The 27,195-nt window shown below is 36.9% G+C and overlaps 1 protein-coding gene across 3 annotated transcripts in view; it reads left to right on the plus strand.

Annotated features, from left to right (window-relative positions):
• Nucleotides 1–684: 684 nt before the first annotated feature.
• Nucleotides 685–27,195, plus strand: part of LOC134680039 (aryl hydrocarbon receptor nuclear translocator homolog) — a 45,566-nt gene continuing 19,055 nt past the window's right edge. The window contains exons 1-11 of one of the 3 annotated variants that reach the window (XM_063539022.1): nucleotides 692–870; nucleotides 1,572–1,620; nucleotides 3,018–3,098; nucleotides 6,427–6,587; nucleotides 7,177–7,349; nucleotides 7,798–7,945; nucleotides 13,216–13,398; nucleotides 14,143–14,231; nucleotides 15,108–15,318; nucleotides 15,895–16,045; nucleotides 16,275–16,399. In XM_063539022.1, the coding sequence (XP_063395092.1) occupies nucleotides 843–870; nucleotides 1,572–1,620; nucleotides 3,018–3,098; nucleotides 6,427–6,587; nucleotides 7,177–7,349; nucleotides 7,798–7,945; nucleotides 13,216–13,398; nucleotides 14,143–14,231; nucleotides 15,108–15,318; nucleotides 15,895–16,045; nucleotides 16,275–16,399 (1,399 nt within the window). In that variant the 5' untranslated portion in view covers nucleotides 692–842. Of the gene's footprint in view, nucleotides 871–1,571; nucleotides 1,621–3,017; nucleotides 3,099–6,426; nucleotides 6,588–7,176; nucleotides 7,350–7,797; nucleotides 7,946–13,215; nucleotides 13,399–14,142; nucleotides 14,232–15,107; nucleotides 15,319–15,894; nucleotides 16,046–16,274; nucleotides 16,400–27,195 lie in introns of all 3 variants that reach the window. The other 2 variants (XM_063539023.1, XM_063539024.1) reach the window with 2 other exon arrangements.

Consider the following 27,195-nt stretch of genomic DNA (forward strand, 5'->3'; position numbering starts at 1 on the left):
TAACTAGGCTCGTAAACTAAAATACAGAGCTTTAACCGCGAAAATCGAAGTTCGCAAATTGCGGGGATTTTTCTCTGTCACTCTAATTACGCCTTCATTGGAGTAAAAGAGAAAGATCCCCGCAATTTGCGAATGTCGGTTTTTGCGGTAGCCACTCAGCTTTGCAAAAAAGAGTAGAAATTAAAAAGTGGCAACACTGTAGTGTCGTCCCTTTCAAACCAATGACTATAAGAAAACGGGACGACACTACAGTGTTGCCACTTTTTAATTTCTACTCTTTTTTGCCAGCTGTATAATAGAAACATAGACCTAGTATTACATAGATGAGCTATACACTTGCCTCCGTGAGGGACAAAACATACACAAAGCGACAATATTAAAAACACGTTTTAACATTCCTGACAACATACCAAAAACAATCTACGTAATTCGGTCCGGTCATTTGTTGCCCACCATACTACATTTTTGGTGGGGAACAAACAAAAAATGAGACTGTGACAAGGACAAGCAATAATACCGCTTTCTCTGCTACTCCTACTGAAATTTCCATAAGTGCATCTCGTTCGGTCGTTTAGCCCTTCCCCCGTGTTATCTCTATATTATTGTACCTCTATGAATAGAAATTAAGAAATATGGTAGAAAAATCTTTTACAGGTGGCAAGAAATGGAATGTCTAGTAGAAAATGCCAAAAGTAATAAAAATGGCGCTTATGTTGAGCAGTTTACGATAAACATACGTTTGCAGTGTGTACTTTATTGATGTAATTATTTTGTTGTGATTTATTGTAAATTGTATTATTAGGAAGTGATACCATATCGTGGACTAATGAGTTTATTGACCGATGTCTGCCGTGGCTCCCAATATCCCCGGTTGGTGTTCTTATTTCGTTGTGTTGAAATAAATTTTGTCTCCATCATTTAGATTCGCTTTGATCGCTAGCCATTGTGTATGTAAAGATGGTAATCTTATGCATATTATTTAGTATTCTCAAGTTGTTCTAGCATCCGTTACATGTTATCGACCATACTGACGTTGTCCAGAGTTGTTAGCAACGTTAAAAGCCAAATAACACAATTACTTATTTAATATTTGACACAAACTTCTGAAACTTCTATTTATTATTCATTTTGGTCATAGCACAGTTAACGAGAGCTGAAGTGACATGATTTGTTTAATTTGTTTTTGTTCAGCATTATTGCTGACTAAGGTCAAGTGGTTTTCATAACATACCTAATTATGAATTCCTCGAACGGGTGCTTTCTAAGTACTATAGGGTGTTTAATTTATAAGTTTACTTTCCCTAACATGACTGCATAATGTTATCTTTTGCATAGTTTTTTATTAGGTATAAAGTCCAGTGACAATTTAATGCTCTGTGGTTAGTAGTAGTATGCACTTTACATGACCTAATTTTAATTTGCAATACATGTGTAAAATTTCCTTATAATAATTGAACATTTATTCAATAAATATGGAAATAAAACATATCTACTATCATTCATTATTTCTGAACACTGTTGTGGCTGTAAATTCATATTTCATAAAATAAGCAAGCTAGTACTTGTTGTAGGGGCTGACCCAGCAAAGGATATACAAAAGCGCCGTGCTGGCAGTATTGGGTGAGTCTTATTTAATTTGAAAAGTGTGTCACTCATGAGTTGATATTATACATTCTATGCAACATAGCAGTTTGCTGTGCAGCACCTGTGTATGATATTTATTTCAACTAAATACCTAGAAGAAAAGGTCTTTTACATGTTAAAAACCCTACAAAGTAGACTGATAAACTGATCATAAAGAAAAGTAGTTAACAAAAATTGTTTGTTGTGATGGGGTGGCAGATATTCAGGCATTTTATTCATAATAGATGTTTGAATTGTATTGGCAGTGATAATCATTCAGATAGAAGTTCAGTTTATCTAATCCCAGTTGCTCTGTCCAGATAAATACTTATTCCTGCTAAACTAAACCTAATAACTTGTATAATGTAAACCTGTTTATGTGCAATAAAATGACATGTACATAGTACAGTACAATCTCACTAATCCGGCACTAATGCTGACACAAGAGAGCCGTATTACTGGAAAGTTCGGTTTACTAGAAGTTAGAGGAAATCTGCATATTATTGATGTGTTTTTTAGTATTTCATAGAAATACATTTTACTAAAATACTAAATTTAAAAAAATGTACTTTTACCCGGAACTTAGCCATTTATAAAGAGATTGAAGGCCAAAAACGATAGCACATATAGTAATTTAGGACATAGAATGATCATTTGTATCCCAATTTTAGTGCCGGATTACTGGGTATACCAGACCATTGATGTGCCGGATCATCGAAATTTCACTTTATGTACATAACAAATTTAACATCCTAAACTATTTAAAACATTATAAAAAAAACCCTTGGAATGCATAAATTACCCATGAATCTAACACAATAACAAATGAATCTAATAACCACTTCCTAATTTGTATTGACTGCCTGCAAAGTTGGTGGTCATATGTTAAAATTTTAAGAGATTTTAATATGTAACATTCTGTGATTGAATAAATATGTTGTTTTTCTTATCAAAATGTAATTTAATTATTATGTACTTATTGGTTGTCATCAAAGTTAGAAATCATCCTCTTTACCATATCATGAAATCATGAATAAGTTTATCCCTAAGAGTAGTAACGCCTTTCCAAGACACGTGTGTGCTCGTCTGGTTTAAAATTCCAATAATACAAAAAAACTAGACAGTCATTTGGTCATTTACATAATGCCTACTGATGTACCAATACTAACAATGGAAGTCAGCTAAATTGTATGATTTTTTATGTGGAAAGATCTCAGAAACTTCATACAATTTCTTATAAGTATTCATTTTGAAATATTTCAGAGATTTCTAATAATCCTTTCACCCTTCCTAACATTGCAGATGTAGAACTTTAAATCATAAATTGTGCTGGAATTTAATCTTGGAAATTTAATACATATCTTAATAAGTGCTAATTTGTATTGTATTGACAGATCCGATGAAGACGACGCAAGTGGGGGGAAGTACACAAGGATGGAGGAGGACAATATTCAAGACAAAGAGAGATTTGCAAGGTAAGAAATTCGAATCTTTGTAATTTGGAATCATTAGTGCTAAATGAAAAAAGCCTCCTGAGTTTTCCTACAATGACTGGTCTCTAGTTGTCTTCATATTATGATGCTCTGCAATCTTAACCAGATTGCAGGTAGATTGTATAGGTAGGTCTACCTTGTTGAAAGACTTTCTCTGTTAGTGTCTGTCTTTTAGTTGGTAGGTCTTGTGGTCGATAATCATGATCATGAACCTTCAAGGTAGCAATGGACACAGAATCTTCTTTGAATTTCGATGTTTGCAGTGAACCTAAATAGACACTTTCAAAGTATTGTGCTAGCTAGTGAACACAAAGTACCATATTGTATTTCAGATATTTTGTTTTGATTTACACCTGGTTTAGAATGTTGTGTACATACTTCACATGTACAAAAAGCAATATGTAGTACCTGGGGACCTGACGCGAATTATGGTAAATCGAAGTTTCGTCTTTTGCCTCCCTGTCATTCTTGCATATTCGAGTGATAGGGAAGCAGTCAGGCAGAGGTGTGTTGTGTATTGTCGTATTATCGCAGGTTTTAAGATAACTACCGCATGAGGTACATGCGTGTATGCAAAATTAGAAACTATTTAATGTACCTTTCTATCACAGAATGGTCCTTGTTAGAGATGCAACGGATAGTTGTTTGGCCGGATACCGGATACCGGATATTCGGCCTGACCATCAGCCGAATATCCGGTATCCGGCCGCCGGATATTCGGCCAGCGGAACTATACCTACCTACATTTCGGATTTTCACGTGCGCATTCTGAAGGTTTGACCTAGTGAACGTTCGCGCGGACTCATATCTAGGTTCGAAATGAGTGCGCGTGCAAGTCAATGGAATTATTAAATTGTTTTAAAATAATAAACAAGTACGATTATGACCGTGTCTGTTTCTTAAATCCAATTTGTTTACTCCGAAATCAAGCAATGTTACTATCCGGTTTCCGGCCGGATAGTAAGTCACTATCCGGTATCCGGCCGGATAGTAAAATAATGGCCGGATAGGCCGGATACCGGATAGTAACCGGATATCCGGTGCATCTCTAGTCCTTGTGCTTCAAGTGCAATACGGAAATTTTCATCTAAAATTCCAACAGAAATTCTGATAGAAAGGTCCTTATCGCACTTGAAGCATAAGTACGATTCTGTGATGCCACATATTTCGAAAACATTTTCGACAATGAATAAGATGTACCAGCTTTATTTTGAATAAAATTTACCTCGACGTTTCAAATGCTTCACATCGTAACGTAACATCAAGCTAGCGCAGCTCACGTAGCTACATAACTACGTCATTAATATGGGTAAGATGACTTTCAACATTACGGGTCTAGAATAGGTAGGCTTATACAAAAACAGGAAATCATAAAGTACAAAAAAGTTTTTTTAGAATGATATCAATGTGTCTCATTGGATACGGCCTCTATTGTCACCGTGCTCGAAAGATAGCATCGATTCTGGGACTACTTTACCTGCGCAAGATTTATTAGTCTTATTGTTTAAAGTTATGGCTCTCCACTTACTATTGATACATTCAACTTGACTTATTGTTTATACTACGATGCCCAACTAAGAATGGAATTTAATTCCAATATTAGTCATAAAATTGTGTCAGTTTATCTTGTTGATAACTTGATAGCCTACTCTAGTAACTTTTCATTACCCGCGCTACGCAAATTAGACAAAATGGATGTCCACTTGTCGACAATGTCTAGGAAATTCCAACAAACTATTATTTAAAGACGAAGAAATACATAAAGCTGCTTTGCCATTATTGATTGACCCCGTTATATACTAACAACATTCAATTAGCTTGGTTAATCCTATCTCGTTTAATGGACATATTAATGAGGTAATGCATTCATCAACTTGAAAATAATTTCCATTTTTCCCACCGTCGTCAATAAGGCGTTGGCGTGTGATTGGAAACGTGTCTTATCACGCGATACCTGCACTTTTCCTTCACCTTAAAATGCCAATAATGATGTATATTTTATTAACTTGTGCCGAGAGTACGAGCTGCAGTGGCAATTTAGATGTTTGTTTACGATGCTTCGGAGTATAATCATTCAGATTACAGAATGTTTACAGATATAAAACCAAACACCTATACGTAGGTACGCATAGGTGTTTGGTTGTTACAAATAGCGTTATTGCTCTACAACACACTTCACTCATGTCTAGCAAAAAAATTAGTATTTTTTAAATGTTTTTTGTCTTCCTCACCTATCGTTATGCACTCGGAAAACCAAAAGCGAACAAGACACACCCTGTAACACAAATATATTACTTGTGCCACTTCTCCCTAGTTATGCATGCATGCGGACGGACGGACGGACAGCGGAGTCTTAGTAATAGGGTCCCGTTTTACCCTTTGGGTACGGAACCCTAAAAATAATCAGCAGACTTTAATATACATCATCCTAAAATTTCTTAAGATTGAACTGAAACCACTTTTTCCCTATGTTTGCTGCGGGGTCGGCATCCTAGTACAATTTTAATATACCTAGAACCGATTTTCTTCAGTTTCCAAAAAGAGACTAAATGAAACATTATTAAAACGTAAGTAGGAGGAATTGAACGAATTTTAACTAAATCAGCCCTAGCCACATCGCGCTTCCCGCGGAGCGCGGCCAAATGATTTAAAATCCGTTACTTACCGGTATCTCAATTCGCGTCGTTCTAAACGCTATTTTGCGGTATTTACAGTCCAGTATGTCGCTTAACTCAGACATTTAATAAAAAAATATCACGGTGGTTTTCTAGTAGAAGGTAAGGGGACAAAACTAGTTTTGTGTATTTATGTATAAATAATATACATTAAATCAGATTCATTCAGCTAAACCTCAACTGTTATAACTTCTCACTAACCGTTTGAGTTAAGCTGTTTCACGAATGTAATATAAATGTGTTCCAATGGCTCGGAGCATATTCGAGAAAAGTACCACCAAGGCTAGCTGTCCTTAAACTTGACGGTCATGGTTTCTATCTAGAGCAATAGCCGACTGTTGATGTCGTGTCGGGCTTGAATCCTCTCCGATCGATATCCGTATATTCGCTGCCAATACATATTTATTTTGACTGTTTTGAAGGTTTAGCTAGGAATTAACATACTCTGATTTTTTTTCATGAAACTAGTAACAATTTATTATTAATAATATTTTAATATTAGAAATCAGTCATTCCTAAAATTTTCAGTTTTGATTTCAATGACTAAGCATTTTGTTTTGTATCCAAACCCAATACTACTATACTTCATTTCTTTAAAAAAAAACACCTTGTCTAATACACAACTTATCTGTTAGCCGTGAGAACCACTGTGAGATTGAACGACGACGAAGAAACAAGATGACGGCGTACATAACAGAGTTGTCGGACATGGTGCCAACATGCTCCGCGCTGGCACGCAAACCCGACAAGCTCACCATACTGCGTATGGCAGTAGCTCATATGAAGGCATTGAGAGGTAAGATCGGATGCACATATATACCACCTACTAAACTCAGGTACTCTTTTGCCAGCCGCTCTATGCCCTATAAAAGTATCTGTCCGTCCATATGTCACACCAATTTTACTCGAAAAGTATAAGTAAGGTATATTTAAATTGAATTTGGAACATAAAATAATGCCCCTAATCCAACATTTGAGATTTGAACAGTTTAAAAAAACCATTAATGGCTTTGTTGTTGAAGGTTGAAGGCACGATAAAGTTATGACATATGCCTTATTATATTATATTTTAGAATGCGTAATAGCTCGATTCATATTAATGAAGCGCTGGTAGCTTTATTAATATGAAATTTATTTTTTTGGTGGTGGCTGGTCGTGGCAATCTCGAGGTGCGGGTTCAAACCCCGGTTCGTACCAATGAGTTTTTCGGAACTTATGTACGAAATAACATTTGATATTTTTCGTAAAACTAGTGCCTATGCCAATTCTTGGGATAAGTTGTCAAGTGGACCCCAGGCTCTCATGAGCTGTGGCAAAATGCCGGGACAACGCGAGGAAGAAGAAGAAGAAGCTCGATTCATATTAATAGTTTTCCTATTTTCCAGGCACAGGCAATACTTCCACGGATGGCACATACAAGCCATCGTTTTTGACTGACCAAGAACTCAAGCATTTAATCCTTGAAGCGGCAGACGGATTCCTGTTCGTTGTTAGTTGTGATTCTGGTCGCGTCATTTACGTCAGCGACAGTATAGCTCCAGTACTTAACTATTCTCAGGTATGAGATTGTTATTTTTATTTTAACTGTTTAGAGGTCGTAGAAACGCTGGTGGCTTAGCGCTGAGAGCGTGCGACTTGCAATCTGGAGGTCGCGGGTTCAAACCCCGGCTCGTACCTATGAGTTTTTCGGAACTTATGTACGAAATATCATTTGATATTTACCAGTCGCTTTTCGGTGAAGGAAAACATCGTGAGGAAACCGGACTAATCCCAATAAGGCCTAGTTTACCCTCTGGGTTGGAAGGTCAGATGGCAGTCGCTTTCGTAAAAACTAGTGCCTACGTCAAATCATGGGATTAGTTGTCAAGCGGACCCCAGGCTCTCATGAGCCGTGGCGAAATGCCGGGATAACGCGAGGAAGAAGAAGAAGAAGAGGTCGTAGAAATAGCATCTGTCGAATATTTCATAATTCTGTCCTATTATTAATTTTAACCTTTATATTTTAGGGAGAATGGTATTCCTCATCTTTTTATGACCATGTGCATCCAGAGGATACCGAAAAGGTTCGAGAGCAATTGAGCACTCAAGAACCACAAAATACAGGACGCATTTTAGATCTGAAAACCGGAACGGTGAAGAAAGAAGGACATCAATGTAAGTTTATTAAGCACGCTCTTTTACGCTAATACATTGTAATAACAAATAATTAATAGTATAGTATAGTATAGACTATTAGGCTGATCCTATAGCTTAATAAGAGTGAAAACCTGCACACATGTAGCAGAAACACAAAGTTGTCCGAAATCCATAGTTCTACGGGACTACGGCCCTAATTCCTTTCGCTCAAGAGACTCAGTGGGACGTATAAACAAGAGATAATAACATAATAATAAGCGAGGCTAAAGAAGAGACGCGCCCGCCCATGACGTCGGTTGTCAATGGCACTATGCGAGCTTGACGAGCAATATAATGATGCGAGTGCAATAGAAATGTCAACACGCGGGTTAATGTACGAAAATCTATATGTAACGCGACTCTTTCTTTAGCGTTAACCTTTTGAACGCCACAGGCGGCAATTGACGTCAACGCAAAATCGTGACAACGACGCCAAAGACGGCATTTGACGTCGATCGTGTTTTGATGAAAATCTACTGAAAAACACCCCACTTTTAGGTTGGGATTATATGTGACGTCCCACGGTCAAAGGTACCTTATGGCGGGTATGGAGTTATACATACCCCAGTAATCTATAATAAATAAGCTAGCGATAACACAAAAGATCAACCTCCTAGGTTGCGTAGTTACAGAGATATGATTTTTTGAAAATAATGTTGTGAAATGAGCAATTTTACGATAGAGAAGTTTTAAGTTTAGCCGCCTAAAAAACTATGTTCCTGAAGTAAGTTACATAGTTGACTACAAATAATAATACCTTATATATCTGAGATTAAAAAAATATTGCGACTTGTTCTGTAATGCAAATAGAAACTTTTGATATCGACTGATTTATGTGTATACTAACCAATCTCTTAAAAATAAAGTTTTCTTTCATTTTCACGATTGATTGCAATGAGCTCTCAAGATTTAAATTTTATCTATTAGAAAACGACACTGACAGACAGTTTAAGCAAAAAACAATACTGATTTAGAGGTGAAAATGTATTTTCTGACTTTTTCATATAAAATCACAAAATTGAATATTTTTACTTTTAATGTGACACACAATCAATTTTTCTGAGCACATATGAAAGAAATTCTGTCATTCAAATGAAATAAATCCTAAAACCCCAACTAAATACTATATTTAACCCCTTATGCCACTTTAAACTTACATAACAATAACAGTATTTGCTCCATACATTTGCGAAAAGGTACCTTATGGAAATAAATCTAATAATACATCACTACAAAACATCAATAACATTACAGTTTATCTTTTATGAATAGAAAATATTAATTTACATTAAACCGCCACAAATTTAATTAGTTCTTCGTCATAATAATCTTAAAAAAGACCAATAAATTGTATGTAATGAAAAGGTACCTTATGGTTAAGTTACATGATGAGGCATGATGATGATGGAACAGTTAGGATAAACTAATAATATTTTGGGGTAAAGATGGTATAAATCGTCTATTTCTTATCAATAATATATTTTGGTTGCCATTGAAGATAAGCGGCATTGAGGTTCAATGACCTCATATATTCCATAAGGTAATGCGTCGGGTATTGGCATTTTTCAGCAAACCAATGGCTGATTTATTGCATGCGACCAAACCAAATGAAGATTATTCTAGTTAAGAAAGACTTGACGAGAGTAACTTTGGTATAATAGCAGGCTACTTGGATTTGTGATGTCGGTCGATGTACGGTTATAATATTTGCTAGGCGCCCCAACCAGAACTCTGAAATTATCAAATTAGTTTTGCAGAATGCTAATACAGTTCTCTACCAAACTTCTTTTCCCGTATTGACTAGTTTTTTGGGAATTTTCAATCTTTTTTTCCATAAGGTACCTTTTCTACTAAACTCTGAGACGACATTACTAGGCTTATAACTAACTTATAACTAAAATAAAAACAGGTAAACAAACGTTACGCATTAAGGTTTCAGATCACACAATAAAAAATAATTTGGCCAAGTCCGAGATAGCTCGAGGCATTTAGTGTTCCGTACGGCTACCATCAGTTTGGCATTGACATAAACGATGTCGTGAACGTAATTTACTTCCTATAGGTATATCTCTTTCGCACTAATATGTCAGTACGAGCGAGATACATAGAAAGTAAATTACGTTCGCGCCCACGGTAGCGTTTATGTCAATGCCAAACTGATGGTAGCTGTACCGCTCGCATCGTTACATTTTACAGAGGTTGTTTGCCTGTTTTTAGGATACCGTATTCAACTACACACACAGAACAATAGTACAAAGTGTCTAAGTGCGAAGGCCGAAGGCCGAGCTTTAGCAAAATGTCATCGCTTTAGCACAGAGCAATAGTACAAGTGTCTAAATGTGAAGGCCAAAGGCCGGCCTCCGCGTAGCCCGAAGGCCCGAAGCGTCCAGGATGTCAGTGCTTTAACACAGAACAATAGTACAAGTATCTAAATGCGAAAGCCGAAGGCCGAGCTCCGCGTAGGGCCGAAGGCCCGAAGCGTCCAGGATGTTAGTACTTAAACACAGAACAATAGTATAAGTATGTAAATGCGAAGGCCGAAGGCCGAGCTCCGCGTAGGGCCGAAGGCCCGAAGCGTCCAGGCTGTCAGTTCTGTGTTTAACCACTGACATCTTGCAGGCTTCGGGCCTTCGGCCCTACGCGGAGCTCGGCCTCCGGCCTTCGCATTTAGACACTTGTATTAATTACCTGTGTTTAGAACTGACCTCCTGGATGCTTCGGGCTTTCGGCTCAATGCGACTTCAGCCTTTGGATCTTGCGACTTAGACACTTGTACTTAAAAATACTTGGAAAAGTTACGGGAGGCACGCGTCTGTCGGACGCTTCGGATCTTCGAATCGCTCCTTCGGCCTTTGCATTTAGTTATATTCTTGTACTATTGCTTTGTGTTTGAATACCGAAGTCGAGCATCTCGCGAATGCTTGATGTATTATAATAATTTAGAGTAAGGCCAAGCGCGCACCACGATTTTTTGTCCTGCGATAATTTTGTCGCAGAAATGCAACGTATGTGTTTATATGTTAGTGCGCGCATATGCGACAAAAAAATCGCAGCGATTTTAAAATTGTGATTTGTCACATTTTTCCGCGATTGTTCGCGACGCGATTGTCGCAAAGTGAATTGCAGCATGCGGAGTTGTATGGCCCCGCGCGCACTATGATAATAAAATCGCACCCCGGCCGGACCTCAGTCGGCATTTCGCTCTCCAAACCCCAACATCTCGGCACCTGCATCTCCAATGGAGTCTCAAAATGAGACGCTAGATGTTGACCATTTAATTATGGAAATAGACGGGGATCACCTTTGTGTTATAAATGCTCAAAGTCATACAGCAATCGCATATTAAAGACACGTTTCATGACAAGCGACTGGTACGAAATCCATGTTGAGAATGAACAAATCGTCGACATTTTCATCGCAGTGCGCGCAGTGAATTTTCTGCGATATATTACAGCGCGATTCTAAAATCGTGTCGCAAAAATTAATATCGTGGTGCGCGCTTGGCCTATAATACCTTAAATGTATACTCCTTCAATTTGAATTTAGAACTCATTATTATTTTTTATTTGATTTTGTTTCTAGTTCTATGCCATATATATAGACTTTAATATTATTTAGAACTGCTAAAAAACAAGATCGGCTTACTTTAAATATTTCGTCAATTTTACCTTTGTTTCTAAAAACTGTGATATTTAACTGTCATATACTATTAATGTCTTCCAAAATTATTTTCTCGTAACAGGACTGAGGGGCTACAGCGAAAACCGAAATTCGCAATTTGCGGGGATTTTCTCTTTTACTCCAATGAAGGCGTAATTAGAGTGACAGAGAAAAATGCTCGCAATTTGCGAACTTCTATTTTCGCGGTTATAGCCCTGAATCTTGTTGCTCACCGATCCGTTCAAAAATATACATAAGTACTGAATATAATTAATAGATATCAATAACTTTTTATTATAATTATACAATTAATACAGAAATGTAATGACTAATGGTACTTAATGAAAAGGAATATTGTGTATATTGTTTCGACGAATCAGATACTCTCAATAAAATCTATACATGAGGCCAAAGCTGTTCATAAATATTAAATGACTTTATTATCTCTATACGCCTTACTAACTCTATGTGTCCTATTGTGGAAAAAAAAAACACAACGACAGTCAAGAACGGAATTCTTAATTTGAATTTTTGAGATGCCTAGTCCATTGGTTGGAAAGCCCGTTCGAAATTGAAACTTATTTGCAATATAATAAGGTCGTATTTTGTAGATCTCTCTCATACTTATAGTAGGCTATTGAGATAAAATTAAATATCCCACAAAAATAAGCAAGCAGAATTAAACTTTGTGTCAAAGACATAAGTCATAAATTTCAATGCCAAAGTTTTAACTAAGGATGTTTCTCGCCTAATATGAATTGACCAGTGTAAGCATCAGTTAGCTAGCCCTAAGCAACCAAAGGTCAAGCTGCAGTTGAAAAACTAATAAAGATAAAGTTAAGCTGATAATTTTCCCGCCGTCTCCATGCTTCTTCAAGTTGGGTATTGACTGGTCAGCTGCCTGTTAGCTATAGTTTTCGCGAAAATCGCCAGGACAGAGGTGAAAATTTTTGTATGAAAACTTGCAACTTTAAATGCATTTTTTGACGAAACTATTGCAGTCTAAAATGAAGTCAAAATCAGTCCATCGACTCAATTTTTTGCAAGCTTTCTAATGGTACCCCACACGATTCTTACAAATGAAAAAAGTTTCAGCCTACCCCTCTCAACCCCCTAAATTTCCCCCTTTAATAAGAAATAAGCAGTTTTGACTTATTTACAATATGAGTGATGGTAATTGCTATAACTGTTCCAAATTTTAGGTATTTATGTCAAACGGTCTCTGAGAAAAACGTATTTAACTGATTTGCAAGACCGAAGTGATCCCATAAGTGTTCCGTAAACAAAGTTTTGTACGGAACACTAAAAATTGAGCATTTTTTCACCTCTTTACAAAACATTTCATATCTCCGAAACTAGAAACCCTCATAAGGTACCTTTTCCCGTGGAACGTCACATATATTCACAAACCCAAATTTTACCCCCGTGGCGTCAGTGGCACGGCAAACGGGAAAAAGTCTAAAAAGGAAAAAGAGGCACCAGAACCTATTTTTTTTTACAAAACGGGGCTATTAAGTATACTAAATATTTCCCTTACATACTAGGTTAATTTTGATGATGATTCAATAATGTGTGTGTTTTCCATGCAGCGTCCATGCGGCAGGTGATGGGCTCGCGGCGCGGCTTCATCTGCCGCATGCGCGTGGGCGGCTCGGCCGAGGGCGCGCACCTCGGCCGCCTGCGCGCGCGCAACTCGCTCGGCCCCTCGCACGACGGACACAACTACGCGGTCGTACACTGCACCGGTTACATCAAGAACTGGCCGCCTACAGGTACACCATCATATGCCATTTTGTTTTTCTGTTTGGGGGCATTTTCATTTAGAAAATCAAACGGGTGGTTGGGCCCATCTGTAATTGTATAATTGATTATCAATTTGAAACAAAAAAGATTTCATCAATAGAAGTGACAGATTAACTGTATATTTTATAACTTAAGTTTGGCGTAACAATAAAAGTTGTAATGAAAATGGGCATAAAATTTACAATAATTTTATATCACGAGTCATTTATTAATATTCGCAAACTTCATTGTAGTTTTACAACCTTTCCAATTCTTTATCAATCAGAGTCCCGATTAATTTAAAATTTATCGTGGGCACTTTGGCGACAATGCAGTGTTACATAACTGTAAGCTATCAAATTCTTTACAGTGGGTCCTATCATAAAATCATAAAAATATTAGTAAGTGCCAGATCAGATTAGAAAAACTCATCATTGCTAATATTTTTATGCTTTAATATAAAAGGGGCCCAGCATAAGCCCCTTCGCGAATCGTACTTTGCACACACCGATTAAGACAATGACGGTTACTAACCTAATGTAGGTAGCTCATACAGAGTTCTTATACTACACATTTACAGTAGCTGTTTGATATAAAAACTCTTCAGTCCCACTGCACTGTCGTCTAATAATCTAACCCAATGAAACATACTTGCTATAATATAAATGAATATTTATAATAGTTATGTTGTTTACCCATTAAAGAACATAATGTTATTTGCTATGGGACATTAGACTTGTTTCCAGGCATGCAGATGGACCGGCCGGTCGACGACGAGCTGCACGCGTCTCATTGTTGCCTCGTGGCCATCGGACGGCTACAGGTCAGTTTAACAATAACCTATATATAGGTATTAGTACCAAACCGCAAGGCACACTGCATCCGCATGTCGCTCCGACGTGCGAGGTGCGAGCGGAATGTCGCTATATAACGCGCATAGCGTTGTCTCGCTCAAACATCGGAGCGACGTGAAAAAAAGTGTTGTCTGCAGAAATAAGCATCCTTCTATTAAAACTATCCCAAGTTTCTTCATTATTGTCTACTTCTTATTACATATTTTTGTAATAATGTAATAAAATATCATAGGAGAAATACGACAAATCAGAAGTTTAGGACGAAATTGTTTATAATGTAAGGTATTATGTATATATAATATATGTATTGTATTTTTATGACTAAAATTTTAAAGGTATTATTTCTACTGCTATTTAGTTTTAAATGTTTTTAGTTTTTTGCACCTCCTAATACATATTATGTATATAATAAATTATTATGAATTTCATTTCTCTACTACCTAAAGGTTTGTCTGGAATAGATCGCTCTTTAGAAATAAGGCCGCATGTTCTTTACTTCTGTCTTCATGTATTTTTTGTTTGTGTTTCCGTGTACATTTATTCTGATGTTGTGCAATAAAGAGGATTTTTATTGTTTGAAACCCAAAAATCGGAACAGCTGAATTTAGTCAACATTGACAATAAAAACATTTTTCATCCAACAGATCGGTGCAAACTGCACTGCAAAGGGATCAACGAGGAGGGTTGATCCCATGACCATGTTATGCAAGTTGCAAGTGAAACCAATTCACAATTCCCTACTTGTCAACTTGAATAATGAATCGTATACTAATGAAAGATGTAGTGGTAGAAAAATAATAGGGTTCCGAAGTGTGTGTTAGTAAGGGAGTTCGGTATGTGTGCAGGTGACGTCCACGCCGAACGCGGCCGAGGGCAGCCTGTGCAGCGGCGGGGTGGAGTTCGTGTCGCGGCACGCCGTGGACGGGCGGTTCACGTTCGCGGACCAGCGCGCCGCGCAGGTGCTCGGCTACGCGCCCGCCGACCTGCTCGGCAAGCTCTGCTACGAGTTCTACCACCCGGAGGACCAACAGCATATGAGGGACAACTTCGATCAAGGTTGGTGATGATGATGATGCCACAGAATAAATAATATTACTACTAGATACAGAAGACTCACTCTCTAACAAAACGCGTCTGTTACGATCAGGACAGATATGGCCGCTAGGTGGCGACAGGCTAGCCACCAAAATTGGTGTGGAACGGATGTACTTTTAGCTACCTGTTGCAAAGCGACGAAATTGCGGAGTGAGCCACGCCTGATGAAGTTAACACACCTGAATTAGGTGAACCGAGTCGATCTCGCTTTTTTTACTCTGCGTGAAGCGAAGGGCTGTGTATCAGCTTGGGCAAATGCTTTCGTATTTCCGGTTGTTGAGAGACCATATTACATTAATCAACCCATGCCAGTGATTATAACTGTGCGTCAAAATGTTCCAAAAACCAACAGAGTTGAGAGTTATCTCATTTAATAAGTCTTTTTATCTACTGTATTGTTTGAATATCAACATTTCGTGACGACGCGACGAAATCGCGAAGTGAGCCACGCCTGACGTGGTCTACAACTCACAGAGCCTTAAGTAGCTATACGAGCTGTCATGACATGAAACTCACGAATTATATCTTATTTTCCAGTATTAAAATTGAAAGGCCAGATCATATCCCTCATGTACCGGTTTCGTACCAAAACCAGGGATTGGATATGGCTGAGGACGTCAGCCTTCGCCTTTTTGAATCCGTACAACGACGATGTTGAATATATTGTCTGCACAAACACGCTAGCAAAGTGAGTATACCTTTGAATAAAACTATTCCTAGTTTATTATTGTTGTGTATTGTGAATAATAATGAGTAAAAATTGTGATAGTTTAAATAATTCACAATTTTTTTAAGGAGATAGTAAAACTATTTGTTGTCTTGATTTGACTTGAGTTGAGGGTGTCTAACACTTGAGACTGCTAATGTAAGGTTTGGGAACGTAAAGTATCAAGGGGTTAACTGTTTTATTTGCGCAGCCGGTCGCTGGGCAGCGCGAGCGGCGAGGCGCCGCCGGAGGAGAACTACGACTACCACTTGCGGCACCGCGACGTGTACCAGGCCGCGCAGCCCGTGCTGCACCAGCAACACCATGCGCCGCCTGGTACGACTGACTTCTTATTTACCTCTCTAAATGTAGTTATGTTCTACTAATTCAGAGTATTATTTTTGTTGACTCGTAGAAAAAGTATTATATTATATACAATAACGTATGCGGAGTGAAATTTGGACAAAGTTCAATATTATTTGAAATAAAAAAAACACCATCGTTTTTTTAAAATAATTATGTATTTATAATAATGTATATATCAAGGCTTAGTGTAAAAAATAAGTTACACCCATGCGAGATGCTTTACGGCAGTTCTGTGGTACTTTGTCCACCGCTGTCGAAAACACAGATGTCGGCATTTTATTCAGCTCCGATTTTATTTTTCGAATCAAACTGTAGATTTTTGGGACGAAAATTATTTCAATATACTCGCCTCTTTAGATTTGGCCAAAAATCTTCTATATAGTAGAAGAGCCGGCCGCAAATTTTCTAACCGACTTGATACCACGATGAAATGCACAATGGTTTCCCATAAAAGTGATGCTAAGTCCGAATTCGATAGTCTGCCACGGCGGAACTTGCCGAAAGTACGAAAAAGAAGGCCACTTCCGGTGCGAAAAAAGGGGGCTGATTTAACCCATCTGATACCGAAATAATAGTTATGGCAGCAGTTAGAAATTTACATGTAGACACATAAAAGCGAAGTCTGCCAGTATTTTTTTTGCCGGAAGTGCTTGGCAGACGCTCTCAAAGGTGGCCAGCGGGACCCCTAATTTAACCCATCTGATACCACCATGAAACCAATTCCAGTCGGTAGGTATGAACCCTCATGTCAGGAATATATAAGTCTGCCAAGGCTTTTCCTGCCGAAACACCTTGGCAGACGAGATTATGTAAGCAAGGTCGGCATCGGTTACCCTACACTAACCCATCTGATACCACCATGAAACCAATTCCAGTCGGTAGGTACGAACCCCCATTTTAGGAATATATAAGTCTGCCAAGGTTTTTCCTGCCGAAACACTTTGGCAGACGAGATTATAAACAAGATGACCATCGGTTACCGTACACTAACCCATCTGATACCGCCATGAAACCAATTCCAGTCGGTAGGTATGAACCCTCATTTCAGGAATATATAAGTCTGCCAAGGCTTTTCCTGCCGTAACACCATGGCAGACGAGATTATGTAAGCAAGGTCGGCATCGGTTACCCTACACTAACCCATCTGATACCACCATGAAACCAATTCCAGTTGGTAGGTATGAACCCCCATTTTAGAAATATATAAGTCTGCCAAGGTTTTTCCTGCCGAAACACCTTGGCAGACGAGATTATAAGCAAGATGACCATCGGTTACCGTACAGTAACCCATCTGATACCACCATGAAACCAATTCTAGTCGGTAGGTATGAACCCTCATTTCAGGAATTTATAAGTCTGCCAAGGCCTTTTCTGCCGAAACACCTTGACAGACGAGATTATGTAAGCAGCATCCACATACGAGGGATCCGTATTTTGGGATTATACAGATTACGGACATTATTAATAGCTGTAGGCTTATTTATTACTTTATGCTTATACATATTTGTATATTATTATGTTATTAATAAAATATATTTATAATTTATTAAACCTAAACTTAATACATTGCGAATTCATTACCTGCTTACGGCAGTAGTAGGGATAAGTGGGTCAGTTCTGGCTCACTGAGCCAGGCCAACAGTCCCTCCCCCTTTTTTCCCTTGTTGAGGCCCTGCAATCTTGCCTTGAACCCAAACTAATGTCATTGTAGCTCGAATCTAACCTAAACTATTTTTATTGCTTTTAGAATATTTCAATTATCTACTTTTGCAAAGTTAAAGGTTGAAATCTCTATTTCGCAAAACGGAATTTTAATGTGACTTTAATGTATGTGCAGTCTACTTAGTAATTGGGTTTAAAGATATAAAAACACACATTTTATTTCCTATCCTAAGTATCCTATCCTAAGTTTATTCAAATAATATTCTGAACATATATAGTAATTAGACTGGTCATATTTTTCATAAAATCGATTTCGACTGGCAAAGCATATAACTTTTTGGCAACCGGATTTTTTAACCTAATTAGACCCCGCTGAATCCGAATTTACCGGTTGCTCAATCGAAATCTTGACCGGAAGTGAGATATTTGACATTAAAGGTCCCTTTTTTTCGTTTTTCGTAAATAACTCTTAAACGGTGGCACATAGCAAAAAATGTTCTATTACATAAGTATTCTGCATAAAATTGCATACAAGAAAGAATTAGTACAATTTTTCGCTAGGATCTATATTCAAAGAGATTTTAACGCGGGAAATTTAATTATAATCACTTCTAAGGTCCCGTTTTTTAGGTTTTCGTAAATAACTCATAAACGGTGGCCAATATCAAAAAATGTTGTTAGACGTTAATAATCTACACAAAATTTTTAACAAAAAAGATTCAGTATACTTTTCGCAGGGATCAATATTTAAAAAGATAATAAAGAGGGAAAGTTAATTATAATAAATTCTAAGGTTCCTTGTTTTTATTTTTTCGTTAATAATTTGAAAAGTATGACTCATAGCAAAACAAAAATCTTATACATAAATAATAAACGTAAAATTTCCTACAAGAAACATGCAGAACACTTTTCGCTAGGATCAATATTTAAAAAGACAAAGCAGCGGGTAAGTTAATTATAATCAATTTTAAAGTCCCTTTTTAGTTTTTTGTAAATAACTCGTAAACGGTGTCCCATAGCGAAATAGGTTTTTAAGAGTAAATTATCTACATAAAATTTCCTCCAAAAAACATCTAGAACACTTTTCTCTAGGATCAATATTTCAAGCGATATTAAAGGAAGAAAGTTAATTACAATCAGTTCATAGGTCACAATTTTTTAGTTTTTCGTAAATAACTCGTAAATGGTGGCCCCTTGCAAAACAATATTCTACATAAATATTAAACATAAAAGTGTCCACAAAAAAGGTTCTGTACACTTTTTCGCTACGATCAATATTTAAAGAGGTATTAAAGGGGGTAAGTTAATTATAATCAATTTCCAGGTCCCTATTTTTAGGATTTCGCAAATGACTCGTAAAATAAGGCTCATAGCAAAATAAGTTCTTAATGTTCTTGTAAATAAATAATCGATATAAAATTTTCTACGAAAGACATATGGAACACTTTTCTCTTTTTAGGGTTCCGTACCTCAAAATGAATAAAAACCGGCCAAGCGCCAGTCGGACTCGCGTTGCAAGGGTTCCGTACATTACCCAATTTTTAACAGTGTATTTTATATATGTTAAACGCGAGTGAATTGCCTTTAAAAAACCTGTAGGGATCGGTTCAAAAACTAAGTAATGTCCGACTCGCGCTTGACTGCATAATTCAAATAGGTTTTCCTGTCATCTATAGATTCTATTCTGTATATCTTTTCAAAATTTTAGACCCAGTAGTATCGGAGATAAAGCCCCCTTCCCCAAAATAAAACATTAAAATACAAAAAAATACCCCCCCCCCCTTTATCTCCGAAACTACTGGGTCTAAATTTTGAAAATAAAATTAAAATAAAATAGTTCTTTACCTATATAGACGTAAACCTAAAAATAGGAACCTGGAAATTGATTATAATTAACTTACCCCCTTTAATACCTCTTTAAATATTGATCGTAGCGAAAAAGTGTACAGAACCTTTTTTGTGGACAATTTTATGTTTAATATTTATGTAGAATATTGTTTTGCAACGGGCCACCGTTTACGAGTTATTTACGAAAAACTAAAAAAAAGTGACATGTGAACTGATTGTAATTAACTTTCTTCCTTTAATATCGCTTGAAATATTGATCCTAGAGAAAAGTGTTCTAGATGTTTTTTGGAGGAAATTTTATGTAGATAATTTATTCTTCAAAACCTATTTCGCTATGGGACACCGTTTACGAGTTATTTACAAAAAACTAAAAAGGGACTTTAAAATTGAGTATAATTAACTTACCCGCTGCTTTGTCTTTTTAAATATTGATCCTAGCGAAAAGTGTACTGCATGTTTCTTGTAGGAAATTTTACGTTTATTATTTATGTATAAGATTTTTTACTTTTCAAATTATTAACGAAAAAATAAAAACAAGGAACCTTAGAATTTAGTATAATTAATTTTCCCTCTTTATTATCTTTTTAAATATTGATCCCTGCAAAAAGTGTACTGAATCTTTTTTGTTCAAAATTTTGTGTAGATTATTAACGTCTAACAACATTTTTTGATATTGGCCACCGTTTATGAGTTATTTACGAAAACCTAAAAAACGGGACCTTAGAAGTGATTATAATGAAATTTCCCGCGTTAAAATCTCTTTTAATATTGATCCTAGCGAAAAATTGTACTGAATCTTTCTTGTAGGCAATTTTATGCATATTACTTATGTAATAGAACATTTTTTGCTATACACCACCGTTTAAGAGTTATTTATGAAAAACGAAAAAAACGGACCTTTAATGTCAAATATCTCACTTCCGGTCAAGATTTCGATCGAGCAACCGGATCTGATTCAGCGGGGGTCTAATTAGGTTAAAAAACCCGGTTTCCAAAAAGTAATATGATTTGCCAGTCGCATCAAGAAGGAGAGCGATTTTGAATTTTTTTGTCTAGTATAAATATCATTACTTATTCTGTGTACAGTGGAGAAAACGAATGAAATCATGCAATTTGATTTTGCTATTTTTAAATAAAGAGTAACTAAACAGTATTTTCCACAGTTGTTGGTAATGATACCATCTCTTACAATTTCTCTTCATGAACATTTTATGATACCTAACCTTCCAGTTTTCGCCCGAATTAATCAAAAAATTCACCAACTCCATTTACACCAACCAAATAGAAAACGGGTCCGTGTCCGAATTCGCGATCTCGAGTCCGGGTCCGCGTCCGGGTCCAGGTTCAGGTAGAAGTCGAATTCAAAATCTTGCTTGTTTTGCCAGTGGGGTAACTTGCTTAACAATCAATTAGAAAAAGACAAGTCGTCGAGGAGTTCCGTTCTGATCACCATCAGCAATACCACTTCATCAAATGCCACTGTTCTTAATGTAAATCCTTGTTTGCCTGATGAAAATACAAGAGTCACTATACAATGCCATTAAGATTTGTAGAGTTCCCTCGATTCCTTATGGATCCCATCATCAGAACTTGAGCTTCACGAAAATATGACTTAAAAATCTAACGTGCTTAACAAACATAACGAAGAGGACAAATCCCCAAACATGAGCTATGCGTCGTTGAAGAGTTCCATTCTGATCATCATCAGCAGTTTCACTTCATCAAATGTCACAATTCTGAATGTAAATGCTTGGTTTGTTTAAAATCCACCAGTATCACTATATGTTAGGGTGGTTCAAAAAACATTGTTTTTTCCTAAGGGGCACCCCCTTATTTTGTTACACTTATTATGTTGATAAATTGAGATTATAGTTGAGATAAATTAAGAAACTTGGTGTATAAGTTTCTTAATTTATCTCAACTATACTTCGTTTTTTTTTTTAGCATTAGAAATTAGGTAAACAATCTTGATGTGTCTTTTAATTGAAAAACACATTTTAAAAATAAGTTACGGCAAATATGTAACAATTATTAATCTAGTACGATCATTTATATTCGTCTGCTTTCATAAGTAATAGTTTTTGAATTTTGAAAAGCGTTTTTCAATTAAAAGACATGCTAAGATCGCTTACCTTCTTGCAAGTTCTTTCTAATGCTAAAAAAACGAACTATACAATAGTGATGGGTAGGACATCAATTTTAAATGAGTTTGTATGAGTACCTCATTTTCTAAAATGAGGTATTACAATGTCTTACTTCAAATGAGGTGAGGTACTAGCATATTTTTAGCGTCGACTATTCTATTAATCCAACGGGCCAACGGTGCAAAAATATTTAATAAATATACATATTTATGTATTCATCACTTCCTTTGTAAATTAATAAATAATAATAATTAAGGAGTGCAATTCTGGAGGTAGAAGGTAAGAATAGAACTTATAGGAGAAAGATCCCACATAGTAACTTAATTTGCTGCTTTTATGAAACTTGTTCTAATTTAGCTCTTTTTTATTGTTAGATTGTTTTGTCCTCCTCCTTGCTACTTGATATAGTTTTAAGTATAATAATCACTACCCGCTCCGGCTTCGCACGGGTTAACAAATTATACATACACCTAAACCTTCCTGAAGAATCACTCTATTGATAGGTGAAAACCGCATGAAAATCCGTCCAGTAGTTTTTGAGTTTATCGCGAACATACAAACAAACACACATACGGACAGACGCGGCGGGGGACTTTGTTTCATAATATGTAGTGATATATTTCATAACCATAAAACTACCACATTTTTAACAAACTAAGGAGAACAAATTCAATATTTTCACAAGTCATTATTATATAGAAATGACTAACTTACCACTTCAGATAATTTAACAGTAATATCACCAATATGATATTAAACAAAGCACCATTCGCTCCGGACGCCGCCGGCTACATTTACATTTCATTTTTTCATGCAAAAGGCACCAAGGAAGATCCGCGGGTAAATTTAATGGCGAAAACGATGTCCATATTTTGTTATTTTGGTATAATTATAAGAATTATCACTAGGTATTAGGTATTAGAGAACTAAAATTAGCTACAACGACGTACGAACGAACAAAATAAATAAAAATATGTCACAATCATAATTTGTCAGTCCGAAGTCGTTTACAAATAATGTTAATAAAAAGTATTGCAAATTCAAATCGATATAATTTACATCTACATGTTTATTTTACCTATGCAAATTATACTTACTTTTTATTTAATAAACTTGAAACTTATTGAAATGATCATATATTGTGTACGCTACAGTATTATATTTCAATAATATTTTAGTCACTAAAGGATTACTGTTTATAAGCAAGTTTCGTAAATGCCTGTCTGGTATACAGAGTGCGTACCGCGATCCATGTTCGTCATGTTGTCTCCCTGTCACACTTACGTAGGAATTTACAAGTGCAACAGAGAAGCAACTTTTCTTCATTTGAGACATTTTGAGTTTTGTATGTCGGCGAGCAGGCGAGCACCTAGCGCCTCGTGCCATCCAGGGACTCTTTTGCAAGTTGTGAGGAGCGTTGAGTTTTTGAGGTTCGCGAGTGAATTTGTAAGGATAAGAGTTTTTTTGAAATTTGAAGTGTGTGAATGATTTGTGTGGCAAGAGGTGTTTGTGATGCGCGCGAGTAAATGAGTAAAATGAATAGAGGAGTGAAGTAAGACATTTTTGAGTTGAGTGGTACAAATGAGGTGCCTCGCGAGTGAGCGACTCAACACTACTATACAAGGTGGTGCTTAACCACGTTGAAATTTTGTATGTTGTTTGAAACCCAACAAAAAGAGTAATTATGATTCAGAATTTTATTTAAAATATCTGGTTTCACACTATTTGCACATGTGATGTATAAGTTTTGAAGTAGAAAAACATTTTCTTACAAAATAATATCTTTTAAATCACACTTTCAAATAATGTGAAAACTACTACTTACATAAAAATAAAAAAAATAGTAACTTATTTATTTTTTTTGATTTCATACAATTTGAAAAATTTCAATGTGTTTGAGCACCCCCTTGTAGTTAAGATTGCAAGATGCTTGGCGTATTTTGTCAACATAATAAGTGTAACAAAATTAGGGGGTGCCGCTTCTTCTAGCTAGAGTTTGAATTTTTCCCATACAAACGTGAACCACCCTTACAAGATTTGAAGAGTGCCCTCGATTCCTCATAAATCTCACCATCAGAACTGGGTTTTGACAAAGACGGAACCAATCTGTATGTATATACTTACAAGTTACAACTCAACTAAAAAAATAATTTTCAAAATCGATCCCAAAATGACGGAGATATTAAACATTAAAAAACCGAATTAATACCTCCTTTTTAGGGTTCCGTAGCCAAATGGCAAAAAACGGAACCCTTATAGATTTGTCATGTCTGTCTGTCTGTCCGTCCGTATGTCACAGCCACTTTTTTCCGAAACTATAAGAACTGTTGAAACTTGGTAAGTAGATGTATTCTGTGAACCGCATTAAGATTTCAACACAAAAATAGAAAAAAAAAACAATAAATTTTGGGGGTCCCCCATACTTAGAACTGAAACTTAAAATGTCTTTTTCATTAAACCCATACGTGTGGGGTATCTATGGATAGGTCTTCAAAAATGATACAATACAATACAATACTTTTTATTGCACGCCTCACATACACTTAGTTTACAATAAATGGACAATAACATAAAAAAACCGGGCAAGTGCGAGTCGGACTTGCGCACGAAGGATTCCGTACCATAATGCAAAAAAAAACAAAAAAAAGCAAAAAAGAAACGGTCACCCATCCAAGTACTGACCCCTCCCGACGTTGCTTAACTTTGGTCAAAAATCACGTTTGTTGTATGGGAGCCCCATTTAAATCTTCATTTTATTCTGTTTTTACTATTTGTTGTTATAGCGGCAACAGAAATACATCATCTGTGAAAATTTCAACTCTCTAGCTATCTCGGTTCGTGAGATACAGCCTGGTGACAGACGGACGGACGGACGGACGGACAGCGAAGTCTTAGTAATAGGGTCCCGTTTTACCCTTTGGGTACGGAACCCTAAAAAGACAATAGAGGTAACAACAGGCGGTCTTATCGCTTATGATATTGAGGTTTCTAATATCATTTATTTCTAAACTGAATAGTTTGCGCGAGAGACACTTCCAAAGTGGTAAAATGTGTGCACCCTCCCCTCCCCCTTTAACTTCTAAAATAAATTTAACTTCGCACTGAATGATGACATCGTACGGGGCTTAAAGCCCCCGTAACGCAGTGAACGTGTTAAAGTCACATTAAAATTCCATTTTTCGAAATAGAGATTTCAACATTTAACTTTGCAAAAGTAGATAATTGAAATATTCTAAAAGCAATAAAAATTAATTAGGTTAGATTCGAGCTACAATGACATTAGTTTGGGTTCAAGGCAAGGTTGCAGGGCCTCAACAAGGGAAAAAAGGGGGAGGGACTGTTGGCCTGGCTCAGTGAGCCAGAACTGACCCACTTATCCCTACTACTGCCGTAAGCAGGTAATGAATTCCCAATGTATTAAGTTTAGGTTTAATAAATTATAAATATATTTTATTAATAACATAATAATATACAAATATGTATAAGCATAAAGTAATAAATAAGCCTACAGCTATTAATAATGTCCGTAATCTGTATAATCCCAAAATACGGATCCCTCGTATGTGGATGCTGCTTACATAATCTCGTCTGTCAAGGTGTTTCGGCAGGAAAGGCCTTGGCAGACTTATAAATTCCTGAAATGAGGGTTCATACCTACCGACTAGAATTGGTTTCATGGTGGTATCAGATGGGTTACTGTACGGTAACCGATGGTCATCTTGCTTATAATCTCGTCTGCCAAGGTGTTTCGGCAGGAAAAACCTTGGCAGACTTATATATTTCTAAAATGGGGGTTCATACCTACCAACTGGAATTGGTTTCATGGTGGTATCAGATGGGTTAGTGTAGGGTAACCGATGCCGACCTTGCTTACATAATCTCGTCTGCCATGGTGTTACGGCAGGAAAAGCCTTGGCAGACTTATATATTCCTGAAATGAGGGTTCATACCTACCGACTGGAATTGGTTTCATGGCGGTATCAGATGGGTTAGTGTACGGTAACCGATGGTCATCTTGTTTATAATCTCGTCTGCCAAGGTGTTTCGGCAGGAAAAACCTTGGCAGACTTATATATTCCTAAAATGGGGGTTCGTACCTACCGACTGGAATTGGTTTCATGGTGGTATCAGATGGGTTAGTGTAGGGTAACCGATGCCGACCTTGCTTACATAATCTCGTCTGCCAAGGTGTTTCGGCAGGAAAAGCCTTGGCAGACTTATATATTCCTGACATGAGGGTTCATACCTACCGACTGGAATTGGTTTCATGGTGGTATCAGATGGGTTAAATTAGGGGTCCCGCTGGCCACCTTTGAGAGCGTCTGCCAAGCACTTCCGGCAAAAAAAATACTGGCAGACTTCGCTTTTATGTGTCTACATATAAATTTCTAACTGCTGCCATAACTATTATTTCGGTATCAGATGGGTTAAATCAGCCCCCTTTTTTCGCACCGGAAGTGGCCTTCTTTTTCGTACTTTCGGCAAGTTCCGCCGTGGCAGACTATCGAATTCGGACTTAGCATCACTTTTATGGGAAACCATTGTGCATTTCATCGTGGTATCAAGTCGGTTAGAAAATTTGCGGCCGGCTCTTCTACTAATAGGGCGAAGTTGCGGAACATTAGGTGGATTTGATGTCTTCGGTACGTATGGGATGTTTAACTCCGCCATTTTGCAAAGGGTTTTTTTGGAATAATGGCTTGAGGCTAAGCCTGGCCAAAACACTACATTTTCTCCTCTATGACTCGTATTTATGAAATCCCGCACTAATGGCAAACAACGCTCTATGTAGCGGTCGGCGTTCACAGCTAAACCTGACTCAAAGAATACAGGCTTAGGCATTCCGCGTCGACTGATGGCAAGCATAGCAAAACTTTTTTAGGAAATTTTGTATACTCAACATATTTCACGTTCTCATCGGTTGGACCATTGGTGTTCTCAAAATAGTAATTGCCTTGCCACTCGTTTCCATCTAACGTGAAATATGACTCGTCATCCATAACGCAAGTGACATTGTTTTTAGCGTAAAATATTTCTTTGACTAATTTACACAACCGTACTTTCTGAGTGATTTCTTGGTTTTCAGAGACAGTGGGCTTAACTTTTCTACAT

Source organism: Cydia fagiglandana, chromosome 3 (genome assembly GCF_963556715.1).
Source record: "Cydia fagiglandana chromosome 3, ilCydFagi1.1, whole genome shotgun sequence".
Taxonomy (NCBI): Eukaryota; Metazoa; Arthropoda; class Insecta; order Lepidoptera; family Tortricidae; genus Cydia; species Cydia fagiglandana.